This window comes from Pleurodeles waltl, chromosome 8, assembly GCF_031143425.1.
Source record: "Pleurodeles waltl isolate 20211129_DDA chromosome 8, aPleWal1.hap1.20221129, whole genome shotgun sequence".
Lineage (NCBI taxonomy): Eukaryota > Metazoa > Chordata > Amphibia > Caudata > Salamandridae > Pleurodeles > Pleurodeles waltl.
Window position 1 is genome coordinate 770,853,948 of NC_090447.1, and position 19,306 is coordinate 770,873,253.

A 19,306-nucleotide genomic window follows, 5' to 3' on the forward strand; every position below is an offset into this window, starting at 1 on the left:
GGAATGGCACAATGCTTCTACACCATGAATACTCCATTCTATGCCACTCCACTCTACTCTGCACCTCTCCACTTTACACCACTTCATGCCACTGCACTCTGCACCCCCCACACTATGCCACTGCACTCTACGCCACTTCACACTACGCCTCTCTACTCTACCTTGTATCACTCTTGTCTATTGCAATCTACTCTTCCCCACTATACTCAACGCCACCACACTCTACACCACTCCGGTCTAGGCCTGACCAATCTACTCTGCATCTGCACAACTCCACTCTATGCCACTGTACTCTATGCCAATACACTCTACACCAATGCGTTTTACTCTGTAACACTACACTCTATGCCCCTGCCCACTAAGCCAATCCACTGTACACCACTCTAATCTACTCTGCACAACTGCACTCTATGCCACTGCACTCTTTACCACTTTATGCCATTACATACTATATAACTGCACTCTACCTGCACCGCTCCACTGTATGCCAGTTCACTCTACTCTGAAACAATTTATTCTGTGCCACTCTACTCCACTCAGTGTCACTCCACTCTATGCCACTGCACTCTACGCCACTTTACTCTTGACCACTGCACTCTATGTCAATGCGCTCTACACAACTTCACTCTGACACTTCACTCTACACCAATTCACTCTACTCTGCATCATTGTACTGTACACCACTGCTATCTACACCACTCTACTCCATTCTACAACACTCTGCCCCTCTACTCCACAACACTGTATTTTTCAGCACTGAACTCTTTGTCACTCTATGCTGCACTACTCCACTCTACGCTACCCCACTCTATGCCCCTCCACTCTACAGCACTATACTCAACTCTGAATCATTCTATGCCACTCTACTCTGCATCATTCTAGGCAATTGCACTCAAATCCACTTCACTCCACTCTGTGACACAGAACTCTGTGCCTCTGCACTTTGTGCCTAATTGTCATCCGGGCACTAATAACCTCAGGTCCGATATACGACATGATTTTGCGAGTGCAAAAGGCAAATTTCACCTTTTGCGACCGCAAAATTACCTTTTCCAATGTACCATCCCTACTTTGCAAGCTGGCACGCAAATACCAACTTGTAAAATAGGGATTGCGACTTGCAATTAGGAAGGGGAATTCCAAGGGCGTCCCTTCCTAATTGCGAGTGGCAGTGGCATGTCTGATTGTTTTGTGACCACAACTGCGGTTGCAAAACATTCGCAGTTACCACAAATTTAAATTGGTGGTAATCCTTTTGCAAACAAAAAAGGATCCCCACAGGACCTCTTCCTCTTTGTGAATGGAAGCGAAAATATTTTTTCAGAGCAGGTAGTCATTCCACAGACCACTGCCTACTCTGAAAAAATGAAAAGAAAACTTTTAATGTATTTGTTTGAAATGCATCCCATTTTCCTTTAAGGAAAGGATGGATGTTCATGGGTTTTTACTGCATATATTGTGTATAGTATATAGTTAATTTTTAATGTTGACTTTCGCTTCAAAAGAATATCCACAGTTTGATGGGATCTGTTTTATATCGCAGTTACCTCTGACCAAGGGCTTCCTGCCCAAAATGCATTGGGTGAATTCTTGGGTTACCCAGGACGAAAAGGGAATTTTAACGTGCTGCAGAAAAAGGCCTGTATAGGCATTTTCTTAAGTATTTAATGTTTGGAATCACACTGCTTCTGTATGAAATTCATCAATCATCGAAGAATGTTGGAATACATTTCGAGTGCAGTATTTCATTTGGAGTGGATTTTCGTATCTAGATTTCTATGGCAATGCCTACATGGCTGTGCAGCTTGAGTCTGGTGTGCGATGGTGCACCAGACAGTTTTGGTCACTCAACTCTATGCACTTCACTCTGCACCAGTCTACACCACTACACTCTGTGCCACTGCCCTCGGCACCACTGCCCTCTGCACAACTGCAGTCTGCACCACTGCACTCTATGACACTGCAGTATACTTCACTGAATTTAATGCCACTGGACTCTGCGCCACTATACTCTGCAACACTTTATACCAATGCACTCTACACCAGTTGGCTCGACTCTATTCCATTCCAGTGTATGCCATTCTGTGCGACTCCATTATATGCCACTCCAATACTCTACACTATCTGCCACTCCACTCTACAGCACTCTACTCCACTGTTCGCCATTCCACTCTACAACACTCCACGCCACTCACTTCTATGCGACTGACTTTTAGCCATACTAAACAGCAGCCACGCTGGTGTACAACATGGCTGAAACACATTGGCAAAGCGAATAGCTCTTGTATAGGCGACACCTATTGGCTTTGCCAATGATTGTTAAGCAAATGCCAATGCATTAAAGTGGCATTGGAAAAATGTGCCATGTCGCCATATGGCAGATGCAGATTGTTATGCCTCATTACACAGAGAACGTGGTGCTGCATTTTGCGGCTAGGAGTGAAGGCAATAAAACATGCTTTTCTAAAACCCTGCAGTGCAGGCTTTCACTGTGGTTCACTGCCACCCTCCTACTCAGACCGCAATCTAAACTCAAACTTGGGCCCTGAGTCTGACAGATTATATCGGGTTCACCTCAACTTTCTGGGCATGATCAAAGTGTTAGATTCAGTTGGGAAATGGCTTTTCGGGCAGAACGGTCACATAGGCTACCTTGAAAGGGCCAGCATGTGGGATGATTTGTTTTTGGTCCCAGGGGCAATAATGGGACCAAAAAAGCGGGTCACAGACTGCCACGTCCAAGCTGACCCATTGTGCAGTGCCAGGCTTCCAGATTTACCTGAAATGCCTACCCTGCACTGGGTAGATTCACAATTGAATGGTGGCTTGATGTAGGCACCATGGAGATGTAATGATAAGTGGTAATAATAAAGCTATTGATGATTCAAGTTGGGAGGAAGGTGTCACTTTTAAAGATCTTCATTAATGGACAGGTTCACAAAATAATGTATCACTTCTATAATTCTTTAGATAGAACCTCTGTACAAGGAACTACATGCCTATGTGAGGGGCAGATTGCATGATGTCTACGGCTCTGCATACATCGATAAAACTGGATGCCTGCCCGCACATTTACTCGGTAAGGAATTTAAGAATATCTTAAAATGTCTTCATTCTATGTGATTTTTAGTCAAATGTGACATGAATATGGTTTATAACACGCATATGATCTATCTTATTATATAATTTAGATTTAACCAATTTCCTTACAGATGTTTATTCATAGACATATTTATTTGGAAGGGGTATAGATATGCGCAATTTTGTAAAGGAAAATATTTTATTTCCATATCACAATAGACCTGTTGAGCCACACTGTTAAAATATAGGGCAATAAATCAAACTTCGATTAATTTTAAATAAGAATCAGAGCATCGCCTTTACATTAGGGACCCGTTTACTAATACTTTGTGCAGCGTTAGCATCACAAGATTGATGCAGTCTGGTGTAAAGAGTTGTTTGGTATTTATTTTCCAGTGCAAAGCGGGAAATTAGCCCTAGAGTAAGACAAAGTAGCCCTGTGAGCTACCTCGTGCTACTTTTCGCTACTTTGTGACAAGTAGATGTATCATAGTAGTACATGAGTGTTCCCATGCAACCAACCTCGGTTTTTGATGCAAATCATTATCTACTAAAAAAAGCTAGACTTGCGTCATAAAATGATGCCTGTTCACAAAGGCTGTAATGTGTGAGAAAAGTTTTCTCTTCTCTAAATATTTCCAGGTTTGCACGTGTTCTGTAATGTACAGCAGAACTACAAGGTTAGAAACCTTTTAAATGTGTATAAAGTATAGTATTTTGTCCTGGAACTGTACCCTTCCAATACCAAAACCAATATAGACATGACACACACCTTTGTGCTGTTGTGCAAGGGTTACTGCATGGCGCAAGGCTGCCAAAAGGTGCACCAGTGCAGGGGAACATAGCAAGAGTGGCTCCTCCGCTCAGGCGGAGGAGCGACGGCCCCCGCCAGCAGCAGCAGCTGCCAAACTTTTAAAATAAAACAATAATAAACTATGTTTATTATCGTTTTTTCGTAAAAGGGGCGGGGCACGGGCTGTAATGAGCACTCAGGGGAAGTGCATAGCACTTCCCCTCAATGTGCATGTATGTTTGGCCGGCCGTCTCGGGCCGAGCAAACACACATGTCCACTAGGCTCCCTCCAACCCAGCACTGTGTTGCCGGTTTGGAGACAGCAGGCAGAGACTCCAACTCTGCCTTGGAGCGCCCTGGCTGGGTGCTCCAAGCAATCCGAACGCTGCTGTCATGCTGCCAGCAGCATGACAGCAGCATTCAGATTGGCCACAGGGCAGGCTGGAAGCTTGTGCCTGCAGCCCCTGGAATAGAGACACATCTCCATATCTTAGTTGATATGGTGGTGTCCTAGGCTCTCACTTTGATGCAACACAGTGCAGCAACTTTGGTTGCTGTGCTCCGTTGCGTCAAATCTTAGTAAATGTGGCCCTATACTTCGAAGGGTTAAATGCATACCATTATCAACCTTCATCACCAAAGCTAATGACATAACTCCATCTGAAGGAAAAGTTACATATATTAACAAAATTTAACACGTTTTCTTTATTAAGCAAAAATATCACAGATGTATGATGAATGCACGCACAGGTAAAGACAGGAGAAAAGGTTTTGTATGCTAACACAAGGTAACAAAACGACAAGATAACTAATAATATTAAAGCAAATTTTTAAGAGACAAAAAGCCATATGTTGACAAATGAGTTAAATGTATTCAGGGCAGCCCTAGAATGTTTGTACCCTAGGCACATCTGCATGAGTGCACCCCATCACCCCACTAAAAATGTATTAGGGGGCCTGCTTTAACTGCGGTTACCACGAGACGGCTGAAGTCAATATGAATTGACAACACCACTGTTTGCGACACCACCATCCAAACATGTGAATCCTGCTTCGATGTGAAAGACCACATCCCTGCGCTTTTTACCTCCCCTCTGGTGGTGTGCACTTCCAGGGCCAACATTGAAATAAGGCTCGTTAAACCATCAGCCTTAAGGCCACACAACTAGGTGCCACCAAATTACAATAGGAAGGCCAAAGATTTAGGTTTTTCATGTTTTGGGAGTGCTCCTGAGGCTAAATGTAATTTTGCCCCTTACCTGCCAAACATCTTTGTTACCATTGCCATGCATTTCTTTCTACTCACCCCGGCATGGATACACTAGATAGCCTGCTGATTAAATTGCATAAAAAATGTAGTGTAGCTGTAGAATTTTGTCGACTTCTTAAAGTATGATAAAGAAATTAAATACGAAAATATTTTCCTATTCACACAATCACTTTTTTATGTAGTGCTTTCCATTACTGGTTCTGTTGTTTTGTAGCACTGTAGACCGAATTAATACTGCTCGCTTTATTGACCTTGGACTAGTAAACAATGCATCAACCTTGCCGAGGTTAAGGGTGTGGTGTGCAGGTCACATATCGATGTCCTTAGCCCGCACTTATCTGACTGGTCCACCTTGCCAGCAGGATAGATTTGAAAGAAAACCACAGAAACACAAATTGCTGGACGTTCAATTATGTTTTATGTAGAAAACATAAAAAAATGCTCCACTTTGTAATGTTAGTGACAATGTTGTCAAATACGTGAGATCTGTTGATGAAGGGTATTTCTTCTTTGGATAACAAACAATTTTTCGATGGTATTAGAGATCATAATATGTAATATTTGTTCTGTATACTACTTTGTACTGCTTAACTCCCAACCACCAAATTAGTTATCCGTTTCTGTGTGCATTTTATTTTTAATCACTATCTCTGTGCCTTATTTTATTATGAAACGGCCAACTAAATAGTGACTTAGCAAGGGTTCCACCGGGCCTAAAGCAGAGAAAAGTGCCCCCAGTTCAATAAGTAGGTAGTGAAAGACAGCCATAGTTGGGGTGCAGACTTTCCTTTCACAAATAAGGGTGGGTGGGAGCATGGACATCAATTCACCAAAATGCCGGGGGTAGCAGAAGTGACATCACATTCTCTTGGACCTCCACTTTCACTCACACACACATACACACACATTCACACTTACACACACACTCTCGCACATGAATACGCTCCCACCTGCAAGCATGCACACAATATACATTTAAAACTATTTTTACTTACCTCAGCTACTGTGGAATGGCATATTCCCAGCTAATTGTACTCCATATTTATTACACTACTAGTGAATAATATATTATTATTCACTATTAGTGTAATACAAATTGACAGAAACCTGCGTGGAGAACTGTTAGAAATGGGGTCTTTGGTTGGCAGTCAGGTTACCCCCTGTCCAAGCAAGAACCCTCACTCTAGTCAGGGTAAAGAAGAATCACACTCAGTTAATCCCCGCTCACCCCGCTGGTAGCTTGACACGAGCAAGCAGGCTTAACTCAGAGACAAAGTGTTAAGTATTTGTACCAAGATACACAGTAATACAGTGAACCACTACAAAATGACACAAGACAGGTTTAGAAAAATAGTAATTATTTTATCTAAATAAACAAGACCAAATACGATCAAAATCCACAATACATAATGAAAAATATGATTTTAGCACTTAAAAACACAAAAATAGTGCCTACATGAACAAATGCTGCAAGCTGGTATTAAACGGCATTGTGGCGGAGTCGTTTCCCACAATGCAACTCCACTGGTGCCGTTTCTGAAGTCGTATGGACCCCCAGGTACAGTACCTTTGTAACAAGTTAGTCAGGATTTCACCAGAAATTCACTTCCAGGGGTCCCAGAACTGGAGTGGCACCCTCTCGCAAGCTAGAGTCCACAGCATGTAGATTCAAAACTGGATGGTGAAGCCTTTGCTGTCCCGAGACTTCAAAACAGGAGGCAAGCTGTACTCCAAGCCCTTGGAGATATCTCTCAAGCAGGAATGCACAACAAAGTCCAGTCTTTGCCCCATTTCACAGGCAGAAGCAGCAATTACAGAATAGCCCAGCAAAGCACAGTCACAGGCAGGGGCAGTACTTCTCCTCAGCTCTTCTCCTTGAGAGAGGTTCTTCTTGATTCCAGAAGTGATCTAATTTTGAGGGGTTTTGGGTCCAATACTTATACCCCTTTCTGGCTTTGAAGTTGGTAAACTTCAAAGGTAAGTCTCTCCTGTTTGCAAGATGCTGCCTTGTCCAGGCCAGGCCCCAGACACACACCAGGGGGTTGAAGACTGCATTGTGAGAGGGCAGGCACAGCCCATTCAGGTATAAGTGACCACTTCTCCCTCCACTCTAGCACTTTCTAAAAGTGGCATTTTCAAACTAACAATCTAAAACCCAACTTCACTAAAATATGTATTCAGAGACCCTAAACTCCAGAGTTCATCTGCTCTCAAAGGGAATCTGCACTTTAATAATATTTAAAGGCAGCCCACATGTTAACCTATGTGAGAGATAGGCCTTGAAACAGCAAAACAGAATTTAGCAGTATCTCACTGTTAGGACATGTACAACACACCAGTACATGTCCCACCTTTAACATACACTGCACCCTCCCCATGGGGCTATCTAGGGCCTACTTTAGGGGTGCTTTACATGTATAAAAAGGGAAGAGTTAGGGCTGGCAAGTGGTTAGAGTTGCCAAGTCAAATTGGCAGTTTAAAATTGCACACACAGACAATGTGGTGGCAGGCCTGAGCCATATTTACAAGGCTATTGATGTGGGTGGCACAACCAGTGCTGCAGGCCCACTAGTAGCGTTTGATTTACAGGCCCTGGGCACCTCTAGTGCACTTTAAAAAGGACTTACCAATAAATCAAATATGCCAATCATGGAGAACCAATTACACATACATTTTATACAGGAGCACCTGCACTTTAGCACTGGTTAGCAGTGGTGAAGTGCCCAGAGTATCAAAAACAGCAAAAACAGCACACATCAACAACCTGGGAAGCAGAGGCAAAAAGATAGGGGAGACCACGCCTAGGATGCCAAGTTTAACAAGTACCAACTGATGTCCATAAGGACGCGTTCCGCTATGTTCCTGGCACTGAATTTGTCACCTCTGAAGCCAAGGGTCACAAAGGGCAGGCAAGTGGTTGCAACTGCGACCCCTGGCTACCCCTAAATGATGTCCATGGAGTATTTTCTGAATTGCGAAACAGGCAAAATCCACCCATTTTTTAATTTTACTGAGGAGTGAATTTCTGCTGCAGAACTCCCAAATTCGGTTCACAGTCATCCATGCTGGATGTCAGGCGTTTCTCAAGTTTGTGCAGTTCTTTCTGGCAAACTGTATCCAGGGAGAACCATGCAAAGTCTCAGGATTGTTCATAAACAAGGTAGTGCACGCGGGACATGGCCTGGATGGCCAAGATGGCGGACATGTGAACTTGCGGCTCCGTCAGGGCCCATTATTTATACTTTTCATACCCGACCCACCGGGAGCTGGAGGCGGCAAAGGAAAACGGGGAAATAATAGGGGCCCCCTGAGCAGAAGCCTGAGGCCATTTTTGGGCTCCTTGGTGACGAGCTGAGTGCGCACCGTCGAGCAGGGGGAGTCGATGGAGACAGATGTGGAGCGGCCAGCGGCAGGGGAACACCCGACCCGACCGTGGGCTGCAGAAGGGAAGGGCCCAGAGAGTCTGGTGAGCTGTGACGTGGCAGCCGGTGGCCCCCTGCTGCTGAGGGGGCACAGTGTCCGGTGGAAGGAGACAGCGTGCAGGAAGACGCTGGCGGAGACGTGGCCCGCGAGGGAGAGGGCCTGGGCTCACTCCGGCCTGCAGGCAAAGAGCACCTGAGGCTGTGACCGGGCCGCGGGTGATCCGGACCCGAAGATGTGGTGTGCTGCAGCTGGAGCCTGCTGGTCTGGGGGGCGTACCGCTGGGGGAGCGCGGTGCCTTCCTGACGGACGAGGTGTGAGCCAGCAGTGAACTGGGCCGAACGAGTGCCCCAAAAGTGCAATTTGGTGCCAGCGGATCCTGGCGAGGAGCAGGGGGGGCACCAGCATGAGCCAAGCACTAACAAGAAACGGCAGCAGCGGCAGAGATTGCGTGGAAGGGCCCCGACGTGGACTGGGACCCACAGGACCCCTGCTGAGGAGCCCGGCTCTGGGGAACCCTGCAACACCCCTGTGAGCGGCATTGAGTGAGGAGGACTGATTTTCAGGAGCTCAGGTGAGCGTTAGGGGACAGTGGCCTGACCTGGGGACCATGTGCATCAGCCCAAGGAAAAGACTGGGGGCAGAGCGCACAGCAGGGAGAATCCCTAGTTAAGCTGTGGGTCCAGATCCTTATTGTGACAGAGTGGGGATCGTTAACTTACCACCCCAGCATAACAGATGTCCTCCAGGGGCTGAAATAGAAGTAAAGCGCAGGCCCGCAAGCACATGGGCGACTCGACCAGGGGAGCAATGGCAGTCCCGGTGACACCACCCCTGCAGGCCACGTTGGACAAGATCCTGGGAGCCATAGAAGACACCAAGACGACGCTTGAGCAGGACATCGGTCAGGTATCGGTGGAAGTGAGATTACTCAGGGCAGATCAAGAGAAACTGGCGGACAGGGTCCAGGAAACCGAGACAGTGTTGGCGGAGCTCTCGCTGGTGCAGCAGGAGCTCAAGGCCACCGTTCTTCAGCTGACGGAATGTGTGCAGTGACTGGAACGCAGGGCGGAGGACGCAGAAGGCCGTAATCGAAGAAACAATGTGACAATTATAGGCCTCCCGGAGGGCGCCGATTGCGCAGACATGGTGACTTTCTTGGAGAGGTGGCTACGATCGGATGTGGCCCCGAAGCTACTTACTCCCTTCTTTGCATTGGAGCGTGCGCACCGGGTGCCGTTGTAGTCGAGTGATCGTGGCCAAGTTGTTGCACTACCTGGACAGAGATGTACTGCTGCGGTGAGCGAGAGAGGACGGACCCTTCCATGTTGCAAATGGAACAGTAACATTATTCCCAGATTTCACAGCGGAGGTGCAGAACAAGCGAGCCTCCTATATAGCAGTGAAGAGAGAGCACTCCGGGACGAAGATATTCAATATTTCCGCCTGTTTCCGACTAGATTGACGGTGATTGCTGAGGGTCGCACCACCTTTTTTCAGACTCCAGATGAGGCGTGGCAATGGCTGGAGATGCATAAGGCTGGGGGGAACCCCGGGGGCAGAGCGGGGCGCGTAGGATGCTGGGGCCGTAGAGGGCTAAGGAGACAACAAAGATAGCCCCGATCGAGAGTGGGACCGACCCAGGCTCAAAAGGAATCCGCCAGGAAAGCAGCACTGGAGGTGGCGCCATCGTTGCGGAGTACAGATTTATCAGTGGAGGCCAGTGAGAGGGAATCAGAGCGAGCTTCAGACACATCGGGGGTGGGTTTTCGCAGTTGACCCCTCAAACTGCTGACGATCTGGGTTGATATTGACTAAGCTGCCCCAGACCTGTGATGGGGACTTTGGATTGAATTTGGGGACCCGTTGGCCACGGAACCCCCCCTAGATTCTCAGCCACGGAGGAGTGAACGGCGAGAACGCAGAATGACTTATTGTTTTGGTTGTGCATTTGCACTGTTTACTGGCCAGCCTACCATTGGAGAGGTGCCCTGGGGGCAGGGAGTTGGGGTTTACAGCTACATGTTTTGTGTTGTGTGTCGGAGAAAGGACCGTTTTGTTCTGATGTGGATGCTGGTGACTGGGGGGGTGGCAGGGACCGGTGGAGGCAGCTGCTTGGGCAGAGGGGCGGTCTTCCCTGGTGTAATCCAAGTAGACTGGCGGACTACAACCTGTTAACATGGAACATCAGGGGGATGGGGACGCTGACCAGATGGCACAGAGTTCTGACATATTTGAAGAGGAGGGGGGTGCATGTAGCACTGTTACAGGAGACCCATCTTAAATCCAGTGAGGTAGACAAACTAAGACGTAGATGGAGGGGACAGGTATTTGCCACCACATACTCAGCCTTTGCACATGGCACGTTGGTGTGGTCCCATTTGAAGCTACAACTGTTGACACAGACCAAGATGGTAGATTTGTGATACTTGAGGGTAGGCTGCACGGAAAACAGGTGGTGCTAAGTTGTATGTATGCCCCTAATCAGGACCAGGTTCCTTTTTTGCAGCGCCTTTCGGGCCGGCTCACTAGGCAGCTGGGGGAACAATTAGTGGTCGGGGGATTTTAATAGTGGTATAGACACTGAGCTGGATCGATCACTCCCTCCGCTGACAGGGGCACCATCACATAAACTAGCTAAAGGGCTACAGGACTGGATGACAAACTGGGGCATAGAGGACGTGTGGCAGACTCAGCATCTGGGAGAGAGGGATTACTCCTACTACTCGGGTTTACACCAGGTGCACACTAGAATAGATAGGGTGGTATGCACAGGAACCTAGTACACGAAATAACACACTCTGAGCCCTTGGGACGCACCCTCTCAGATCACAGCCCATTACTCCTTACTTGGCGCTGTGCGGAGCCCAGACCGCCCATCCCGATGTGGAGACTTAGAACAGTGGCGCTAGAGGACCCACCCTACAGGGAAGCAATTAGAGCACACCTGTTAGAGCACATCCCCATCAACTAGGGATCCACTGCCTCCAGATATGTAGAATGGGAAACTCTTAAGGTAGTGACCCGGGGACATTGCATGGGACAAACAGTGGGGATCACACAGACTCTTGAGCGTGAGCTTGTTCGCCTAGAAAAGATAATACACGAAGGCGAGAATATGGGGGGCATGAGCCCGATAGCACGAAATAGACTCCTAATAGCAAAATAATCTTACAATCTGACCGAGGAACAGCTACGACACCATAGCTACCGGAAGTACTTGGCAGCTGTACATGCAGAGGAGGGCAGGTCGGGCAGGATGCTGGTGTGGCTGGTAAGGCCCCATGGGGAGGGTGCGCCAATAACGAGCGTACGTGGCACGGAAAGGGTTCATTTGCATGGACCGGATGAAATTAATGATGAATTTATGTATTACTATAAAACTCTTTATAGACAGCCAGAGGAGGATCTACCAGAAGCGTTGGGGACCCGCTAGCACTCACTGCCATGACGCACCTTGGCGTTGGAGGACAGGGAGCCACTGGGGGGCCCAGTGACATTAGAGGAAGTTAAGACCGCCATCCCACAACTAGCGGCGGGTAGGACGCCGGGCACGGATGGACTCCCTATGGAGTTTTATAAGATGTACTTGGATATTTTATCGCCCATGTTGGTTGAACTCTATGCAGAAGCACTTCAGCAGTGCACACTCCCGAGACAATGAGAGAGGCTCTGGTGGTCCCATTGCCCAAGACAGAGTCGCGGGAGGCGCCGGTGACCAATTTCAGGCCGCTTTCAATGCTGAATTGCGACTTTAAGATACTGAGCAAGATTCTGGCCAATAGACTGGTTCAACATATCCCTTCCCTGATTCATGAGGACCAAAATGGTTTTACACTGGCACGTAGCACATCCCTCAGTCTTAGGCGTCTGTTTGCTCTCTTGCATATGCCGAGAGCTGAGAGATCGCTGGGGGCAGTATTTCTCACTGTGGACTTGGAGAAGGCGTTCAATTCGGTGCGATGGGACTACCTGAGGGCAGTGATGCTTCGGATGGGCATAGGCGAGGGATGGGTGCAGTGGGTTGACCTACTATGCAGTGGACTGATGGCGCGGGTGAGGACAGGCCACACAGTATCGGCAGCCTACCCCATATTCAGAGGCACCAGACAGGGCTGCCCGTTGTCCCCGATACTGTTTAGCCTTGCCATCGAGCCCCTGGCGGCTCGGTTCCAGGCGGAGAGCCAAGGCAGAGGGGTGACGTGGGGCTGCACGGAACATAACATTTCACTTTACGCGGATGACATATTAATCTATCTGACGGAGGGCGACTCTGGGATCCCATGGGCACTTACATTGCTTGAGGAGTTTGGTGGCCATTCAGGCCTTAGACTCAATAGAAGTAAGACATACGTATTCCCGTGGGGGGGGGGCGGGTGAGCCGCGGCCGCCGTCCTGCCCTGTAGATATCGGATGGGCACCCGCACTTTTAAATATCTGTGAGTACAAGTGTTTCATGACTTAGGGGACCTACGCGACGGCAACTTGGGCAGGGCACACCGGTCTTTGAGGTCTTCTGTGATGTTCTGGCTCTTTTAAATTATCCACAATGGGCAGATATCCCTCTCTAAAATGATTATGTTGCCTCGCCTTCTGTATTATTTCTCCAATCTTCCGGTGACAGTCTCGACAAGCTGGTTCAGTGAATTAAATACACTACTCCGAGAGCTCATATGGGACGGGGGATTGCAGGTGGACTGCCCTGTCTGTCTTGCATCGCCCTGTGGATGAGGGCAGACTGGGAGTCCCAGACTTTGAACTTTACTACTTGTTGAGCCAGCTACAATGGATGGCCAGATGGTTTGCAGGGCGGGCGGCTGGACCGGGTCACTCACGGGGGAGAGATTGGGGGAGACTTGATACTGGCACGAATGCTCAATTGGCGGATACCGTTACCAGCGGGGAACACTCTGCTGAAGGTGGCCTTCTCTTGTTGGAGGAGGTGCCTGAGACACATGGGAATAAAGGCAGCCTACCCGCTGGCACTTCCATTGAAGGCGTTGCCTCAGGCGCCCCATGTCGGGTACTACCGAGATCTCAAGGTGGGGCTTGGGTCCAGGCGGGAGTGGAGTCCCTGGAAGATTTCTTCTGTGATGGGGTGATGCATTCTTTCACTAATATGATGGAGGAGAGTGGAGTTCAGAGAGGACAATTCCTTCTTTACCAAACGCTGACACATTCCATACGGGAGCATTGGCACACAGTGAATGCGGAACCAGAGGTTCATACAATACTTCACCTCTTACTAACCATGGTGGGGGACACCCATCTCATCACTAGGCTTTATAGAGCCCACAAGTAAAGCACAATGGAATCCCTTCAGTGCCTTAGGACAAAGTGGGAGAAGACGTTGGGCAGAGACATGACTGATGTGGAGTGGCAGAGAGTGCTGGCGTACCCCCGTAGGATATCACAGAACACCCGTCTTCGATACATCCAGTACAATTAGGTACAGAGAACATACCTTGCACTGCACAGAATACAGGTGATATACGGGGGTGACCCCCGGGCGTGTCCCAGATGTGGCACTGAGGATGCGAACTTGGACCACATGCTGTGGCATTGCCCTGAGATACAGCAATTCTGGCGGAACGTACTGAGTGACATGGAGGGTGTGCTAGGCGTGAAGATGGACCCCTGTATTTGCTTGTTAGGTCTAAGCCCCAGATCGGCCTCCCGGAAGGTTGGTGGCAGGTTCTTGGATCTGGCGCTGGCACTCTTCATACGCCAAATTGCCATGAACTGGAAGTCCCCTGGGGACCCCCAGTGGTGGCCCTGGAGACGCGATGTATCGACCTGGACGCAGGCTGAGCTGCATGCATGGCGGCATGAGGAGGCCCGAGGGATCCGTCAGCATCCAGTTGCCACACTCTGGTCTGAATTACGGAAAGCCTGGGAGGAGCAGGTATCAGTGGTAGGAAATAGCTTGGAGAAAGGGGAGGAAGAGGCTGCCATGACTCACACAGGCCCCGGCACAGGTGATGAATAGGGTTGAACTGGAATGTATGGAAAGGAATGAGGGACACTACTAGCGCTGATCAAAAATGGGGGAACTGCAATATGAATGTCAGGAGCACCTTGAACCCACTACAAGATGTATTGAGAAGCCAGCTGTTAAATATTGTGATTGAACCCTGACGAAAGTGCTGTGGGGAGGGACAGTGATGGGCGGGCGCCTACCCCCGGCGTGGTGGGCCGGCGGCCCTGTTTGCCCTGATCCTCACGCCAGCATTGGGACTGTCTCACCAGCGCAAAGTTAGATTTATTAGTTATCACGGTTTATAAGACATGATGATGATTTGTTGCAGAGCGCAACACTTTGCAGATTGGGAAGGAGTTGAGGGCTACACTATCAGAGGACAGGGCCATTACCACGATGAGTAGATTATGACTGTTAACATAATAATCAAATGCCAGTTTTACATATTCAACGTTATGAATATTGATATGATTGTATCGCGAACTAGATGCTCTGCAACATGACTTGTTAATCATATGAAGATTTGATTTACTGGAAAAAAATTAAATAAACACATCTTTAAAAAAAAAACAAGGTAGTGCACGTTCATGTGTATCTCCATTGACCTAATTTTTAGCTACTTAAATTCTCTGGTGGGTGGAACAAATCCGTGAACTGTTGTAGAATATACCGCAGTGCCTAGCAGCAGCCATTCTGAAAGAAATGTCCATTTCAAACACAGCTCTTCCAATTAAAGGTTTTTCACTGAACAATTCCTCATCTGGAATATCTCTTAATTTGACCCCGGGATCTGTGAATACTATTGATGCCCACATTCCCTGTCCTTTGTCAAATGCAACAAGCACTGCATATTGTATTGTATTGTAATTGTAATCATATTTATATAGCGCTTACTACCCCTGACGAGGTGTCGAAGCGCTTTTCAGTGAGTAGCACGCTACTCTGGAACCCAACAAGAATTAGTGATGGATTAGTATTGGGAAACAATGAGTGCAGTTTTAGTATTAATATGAGTTAATTTGAGCAGCGGATATGAGAGTTTGTTTGTTAGATTGACTGGAGTAATGGAGGGGTGGAGGAGGAAAGAAATCCAGAAGTGTTAATTGGGAGCATATCCTTAATTTACTCAACCCAAAGGCTTGGGATGAGTAAAGGGGATGGAGGAGGGAAAAGTATGTGGAAGGGTTAGGGAGCCCATAGTAGCAGGGTGAGATAAATGCAGGAGAATTTAGTAGGGTTGTGTGGGAGGTCACGGTAGAAGAGTGAGGTTGGGTGAGTTAGATGTGGAAGCGGAGGGAAGAGCTTAGGCAGAGTTATTTAGGAGATGAAAGTAGTAGAAAGGATTTGGGATGAGTCAGAGTGAGAATGAAGGATAGTTTGATGACATATGATGATGGGTAGATAAGTGTGATAAGATGAGAGCAGGAATTCATAGATATCTAGTATAACAACCCACCCAGGAGCCATGCAATGACCCACGATGGCCTTAGTCCAAGAACTGATATGTCCAGTACCATTTCTCGTTCTACTATTGGGTCTATGGGTTCACATGGTCTAAATACTAATTCTTTTGGTAACTGCACTGTTTTCCCCTGCAGCGCTGGTGTATGCGCTATCAGAGCATATATGCCCCTCAAAAAGCCTCTGTGTTTACTGGTACTGCTCTGACTTGCTGTCTAGATTCTTCACATGCTATGAGAGATAATATCCTACCTGGCGTAACACCAGGTGTATAACACACCATCGATCCATCTTCCAAAAACGAGATGCTCATTTACAATTTGATCATTAGCTTTCGCCCCAGAAGGTTAACTGGTGACTCAGGGGAATATAGCAATGGCCCATCAATTTGTGTATCACCAACAGTCATATTTACAGAATTAGGAAAAGGAACCTGTCTGACAGCCCCAGAAAACCCTTGTGTGTCCATTGAGTTGCACAAGAGTGGTAATGTTCCTTCATTTATGCAAGATTTGGTGGCCCTAGTGTCAATTAAATACTGATAGGGGCGACTTTCTATGGCTACTGTCACAGTGGGTTCCTCCTCTAATCTGTGGGTTACCAATAGTATTGAACACATAGTTGTTACCTGTGGGCTTTTCAATGGACATAACTAGATGACAGTGCTCCAATAGATACTTGGGGCGGTGCGTAAAAGGGGCTACCTCCTTGCACCACTACTCCTCCTACCTGCCCTTGCCTACCCATGGCGCTACTTGTCTTTGCAAGGTGGGCTACGCCTGCAGACATTCATCTATCCTTTTAATTCTGCATTCCCTTACAAAATAGTATTTACCTCATCTCCTGCCAGAGAACTCAACAAACTCTTGACATCGCCCAGAGCAAGGTTCACTCCAGCAGTATGTTTTTCAAAACTTCCTATCCATTTTCCTGCACCTTCAGACAGTGGGGGCAGTGCTCTCTTTAAATTTTCTTTGTCCATCTGTAGCTAAGGCACGTATGTTGGTGCCTGTCCTCCCTTAAAAATGAGAAGCAGTTGAGTGATAGGCAGGGTGCCTGTTAACCTACGACTTGACCTCGGGTCTGGCCTGTTACTGCGTATTATTTCAGTCGGTTTCTCTTCGACATACATCTCCCAAACTGCAAGACACTTTTGTATGAATGGATAATCCCAACCCAGGGCACCCTGTCTCTGTTGTATACAGTCTTCTGCAATAGCTAAATCACAGGGTTGGAAAGACCCCTGTTGAGGCCATGGTTTTGGCCCCTCTTTTTCAGTCCATTCTGCTAATTCATCTGAAAAGGGTTGGCAAAAATACCTGCCCTCTTCCCGTTCTATCGTCTCAATCGGTGACAACCTCAACTTGGTTGTTTTTAGAGTTGACTTTCTCTTTATCTCTCCCGAGTCTCGTGCTATTAATTGTAACCTTCATATAGGACGGGGTCGAAAGGTATACAGGCTTCTGTCTCTTCTTGCTGCACCCTCCTTCGTATCAGACTCATCATCCCAATCCTCAACTGCTGCCTCAGCTCCTGTTTCCCTTCCTGTTTCTTCTAAATATCTATCATATTGTGACCTTTCTACATCTTCTTCCTTCTCTTTTTCTTCCAACATCCACTCTCCTGCCGCCTCTCTCAATGTATTCGCAGATGTATCTCCTAATTTGAGAATAATCTGCCCAGTAGTCCATTGTCCTCGAAGGGGGTCAACATTCTCAAATTTTTCTGCCCGTTCTCCAGTGCATTGCACCCTAGGTATTGCTCCTTCCTTTCTTCTCTGTTCACATTCTGTCCGAGGATCTGTCGGGATTAGGCTAGGCGTTCTTTCCACCTCCTTCACCTCTGTCTCACCATCTTCAAATTCGACCTGTACTGGATCCTGATATCGGGCCGCTGGCCGAATATGGTAGAGACCATGCGGTGGGGGTCCCTCTGGAGTCCCTTCAGTGGATACTTCTTGGCTTGTGTCACTGTCTTTTCTAACACTGTCGATTTTATATTTGTCTTTGTATCGCAGAAAACCCGCCAGAATGACAAAATAGCTTCACTCTTCTTTCTCCTTTTCTTCTGATACTTAGATTTAATGTAAGTCAATGTATGTTCATCTATGTCCTCATCAACTGTCCCTTCCTTAGACCATGGCTGAGCATGGTCTTTGGTATCTCTATACCATTGTTTACAATATTTCGGTATTTTCTTCTTGTCAGACGAAAATGTTTTTATCATATGTTCCAGGGGAGCATCCATGATTTTCCCCAGGACATATGCTTCCTATAAGTATATATACTCTTTATTACCACCCACTCCTTTTGTCCTCTCTCTACTCTGTATGTGTTCTTTGTCAATTTCGCTTACCTATAGCACTTCTTCTATCTCAATGCCAAGTGTGGGTGCCTTTATAGGGGACAAAATGGATTGTTACCTAACACGATATAGGTTGCAACCTATTATGAATGAGAATTATCAGCAGTGGCACTTGGGGACATAACGCCTCTTTCTTAATTTAAGACCCCAGACTCATATTAATCTGTGAAAAATGCATCTAGGAGGGTTTCTAACACAATGATTTTCTGCGTTATTATGTGAAACCGAAGAGTGTCACACTGACATGGAGGTTAGCCACGGGCCCATTGCAATGTTAAAACTAGATCGAGGATATCTACTTCCTGCCACAGGGAATTATCAATCTCACTCATGATGGTTCTCTATTTATCTCCACTAATCTTGATATCATCTAATTTTAATTCTCGGGTTTTATTTGCACTGACGGTTCCCCACTCCCAGGACACTTCAAGTTTTTCTATCGGGATATCAAAAATATAACAAAGATCTCGCAGTCTCTCTTCCTCACTTATTTCAGATTTTATAACCTCTGGCGAGAATCCTTGCCTTTTCTCTACAATTTGCCCACTATGATTATGAAAAATCACATTCTTTTTATCATCCTTATTATACATTGTTAATATCACATATTTTAGTCATTATTATTATTACATTTTTTCAAGTTTTCAACAAAAGGTCTGACTGTGCTCCAGGTAAAGTCAATGGACACCGACCACTTGGTAATCCCTTTGCCTCATGTCAGACTTCACATGTTACCTGATTCACCCCACTCTCTACTCTCACCCTCTGGACCTAACTAGGATACCTAATGGACACTAACTGTCCCTTCCAGGAACAATTTCCTAGGTTATCCACTAACACACCTACGTCATCCAGGAGCTATTCTCCTAGGTTATCCACTAATACACCTAGTGTGTCTTCCAGGAGCTATTCTCCTAGGTTATCCACAAATACACAT

General features: G+C 47.0%; 1 protein-coding gene across 1 annotated transcript in view; it reads left to right on the plus strand.

Moving 5' to 3' along the window:
* The window catches only part of ACE2 (angiotensin converting enzyme 2), a 405,347-nt gene that overhangs the window by 121,159 nt on the left and 264,882 nt on the right, over positions 1-19,306 (plus strand). Inside the window, exon 6 of the mRNA XM_069205018.1 lies at positions 2,971-3,079. Within this exon, the coding sequence (XP_069061119.1) occupies positions 2,971-3,079 (109 nt within the window). The remainder of the gene's footprint in view (positions 1-2,970; positions 3,080-19,306) is intronic.